Source organism: Musca autumnalis, unplaced genomic scaffold, assembly GCF_047663935.1.
Source record: "Musca autumnalis isolate F117 unplaced genomic scaffold, ASM4766393v1 scaffold_4, whole genome shotgun sequence".
NCBI classification, from domain to species: domain Eukaryota; kingdom Metazoa; phylum Arthropoda; class Insecta; order Diptera; family Muscidae; genus Musca; species Musca autumnalis.
Genome location: NW_027411977.1, coordinates 92257645 through 92260475, shown reverse-complemented (window position 1 = coordinate 92260475; position 2831 = coordinate 92257645). Strand labels below are relative to the sequence as shown.

The 2831-nt window shown below is 33.4% G+C and overlaps 1 protein-coding gene across 1 annotated transcript; it reads left to right on the top strand.

The window, feature by feature from the left end:
- The first annotated feature begins 1321 nt into the window (after positions 1-1321).
- On the top strand, positions 1322-2235 carry LOC141402299 (uncharacterized). Its single transcript, XM_073983229.1, has 3 exons — positions 1322-1459; positions 1532-1693; positions 1753-2235. Exons 1-3 carry the CDS (start codon positions 1379-1381, stop codon positions 2080-2082), a joined length of 573 nt encoding a protein of 190 aa, XP_073839330.1. The 5' UTR covers positions 1322-1378; the 3' UTR covers positions 2083-2235.
- Positions 2236-2831: the final 596 nt, after the last annotated feature.

The following is a 2831-nucleotide window of genomic DNA, read 5'->3' as shown; positions in this document are numbered from 1 at the left end:
AAATGTTTTCCATTATATCGATTACCGACACTCTGCTGACTAAGATTTTGTTTTTACTTTTTTGTTGTAAATATTCACTCAGTTATTCAGTGTCAAGTGCAAGACAATTGTTGCTAAAAACCTGATCTCATAATTGTTTAATTGTTAAATAAATTCGTAATAAAACTAAACAAAGTTTATTTTTTATTGATAGGGGTGGATTTAAGTTAAATTAAAATAAAATGTTTGGGGCCTGAAGTTACATAGTTATAAAGCAATAAATTTTCAAAAATTATTATTTTTTGTATGTTTTTAGTGCAATATACTTTTGTTGGATGGAGCGTAACTACAAAGGTCCACCGAGGTTCGGTCCAGTTATTTTTTAATAATTAAATTGGACTCCTTAGATTCCGAATAACCAAAATTTAGCTGCAAATCTTGCTGATAAATGGTCTTGAAAAATAGCTTAAATCCTCAAAATACCCAAAATCTGTGGGTACGGTTATATGGGGGCTATATCAAAATGTAGACCTATGTTCGCAATTTTTGGTGGAGAATTTTTGTGTCCACTGGGAACCCCAAATACCAAATTACACCTAATTTGGTCGGAAAATGTAGCTTTAAATCCCCAAACTACTGAAAGTCGGGAGGTACCTTAAAAGGGGCCACAATTTTTGGTGGAAAGGTTTAATGATCACTAGGAACCCTAAGTACCAAATTACAACTAATGTGGAAGGAAAATGTGGCTTAAATCCTCAAAATATCTAATATCAGGAGGTACCGTTATATGGGGGCTATACCAAAATATTTGCCTATGTTGTTCATATTTAGTCCATAATTACCCACAGACACAAATTGAGTTTGTGCAAAATTTCAGAAAGATATCTTCATGCGTTTCCAAGTTAATAATTTCGCGCCGCTAGATCAGTGGTTTCGACCACTGTGCGTCGGTCCATTCCTTCAAGTAATCCACATTTTTGTCGGAACGTTCAAAGGTCCAAAAAGGGCCACAACATTCTGAAAAGACCCTAAGTACATTCTATCTGTCGTAGATGAAAGTATCATTTCACATAGGTTGTGGGTATATCTCTGTCTGATACTTTTTTTACGTGTTTTTATTAAAAAATATAACCCTAGTTTATAATTGTTGTCCGATTTATCTAAAACAAACTTGGCTATTTCTAACATGGAATATTATTTAATAATGTCATATCAATTAGATAATTGGTCCATGTGGATGTTATATTATGTACCCGTACTCGTGCAGTCAATTATTAGCAACACAAAATCTTGTTATTGATTATATCGTGAAGCTTATAGTACATTTACAATTTTATAGTCATTTAATATAAATTGGGTGTTGATGGGCTTAATAATGTGAATGGTATAGTAAAGTACGATGAACGTGATATTCGTAATATCGATACTAAATATTTTGTGGATCTCTCCAATAGAGTTGCAATCACTCCCCAAACCAAAGGTATACGAAAATATAAGAGTGTTTATGTATATGTAAATATTTTTAACCAATACATACTCTTAAAATCTACAGAAAACATGGACGTATGAGATAAAAACGATTGAAGCATATTCTGACAATCCAGAGGCTGTAGCGTTTTCGGATTACCATGTTGAACGTATCAGTCGTGGTGTATATGGTGCTTCTTGGAAGTTGCTTATAAATGTCGACATTGTTGAAGGCGATGAAACCGAGGTTGAAAATGATAATTATAACATAAGATAAAAGTGTTTTGAAATCAATTTCCATTTCAGCTGGAAGTTAATGCATATCGGAGTGAAAGCGGAAAGGGCTATCGACGGTTGCCTTTCAGGATTGAACGTCAACATCTTTTTCAGTTTTTCAATACCCATTACAAGGATCTGTTTATGAAAACATATAAAGATTGTTCCGACTTTGTGGTATTTGAGGATAAATTTCAACCGCCCTTGGAAAAGAAAACCTATACATTCAGTAAATGCATATTTGATGTGGATGAATTTCCGCAATATGCACAGGACGGATTTTATAAAATAGAAATGCTTGGTTTTGGCATAGTGAATTGGAATTTGACGTTCATTTTTCAGGTAATGAATCAAATGTAAAGATGAAATCTTTTTATATTTTACAATAAATATATTCGAGGTGGTTGAAATTCATTTACAGTACCAGAAATCCCTAAAGAGTCATAAAGAATCACAGAAATTTGTAATAAATATAAATAAGTTTGTAATAAATTAATTTGATCAAGATTAGTATATATTATGGCGGAGCCATTTGTATGGAAGGAAAAAAACCTTAGTGGGCGCTTCGAGTTTGTGATTCCTTGGATTGTACTGGGGAAAAGAGTCTACTAGACCATATTTCTACGGAGAAAATCCAGCCCCCCTATTTTGACTTGAAGTTGGATATTTTAGATATTTTGGCATATAACAGCGAAACCATTGACGAAAATTGTAGCCAAGACAATAATTAAGAACTGTCTAGTACATCGCAAAAGCATTGGAACGCTCCTTCAGGTAGTATTGGCCTTGAGAAATATCGATAAAAGTTGACCACTGTGCTACAAAAGTTGACAAAAAAAAAACTAAGCGTTCTGATACAAAAATTCATAATGTTGCAGTTCATTGAAAACGAAAATATCTTTGGTTCCTTTGGGTAACTTCGTTTTTATACCCTCCACCATAATATAGAGGGTATAATTAAATTTGTCATTCCGTTTGCAACACATCGAAATATTCGTCGGAGAACCTATATATATTCTTGATCAGCATAAAATTCTAAGTCGATATAACCATGTTCGTCCGACCGTCTGCTGAAATCACGATACAGCTCGCAAGTTTTAAGATACATC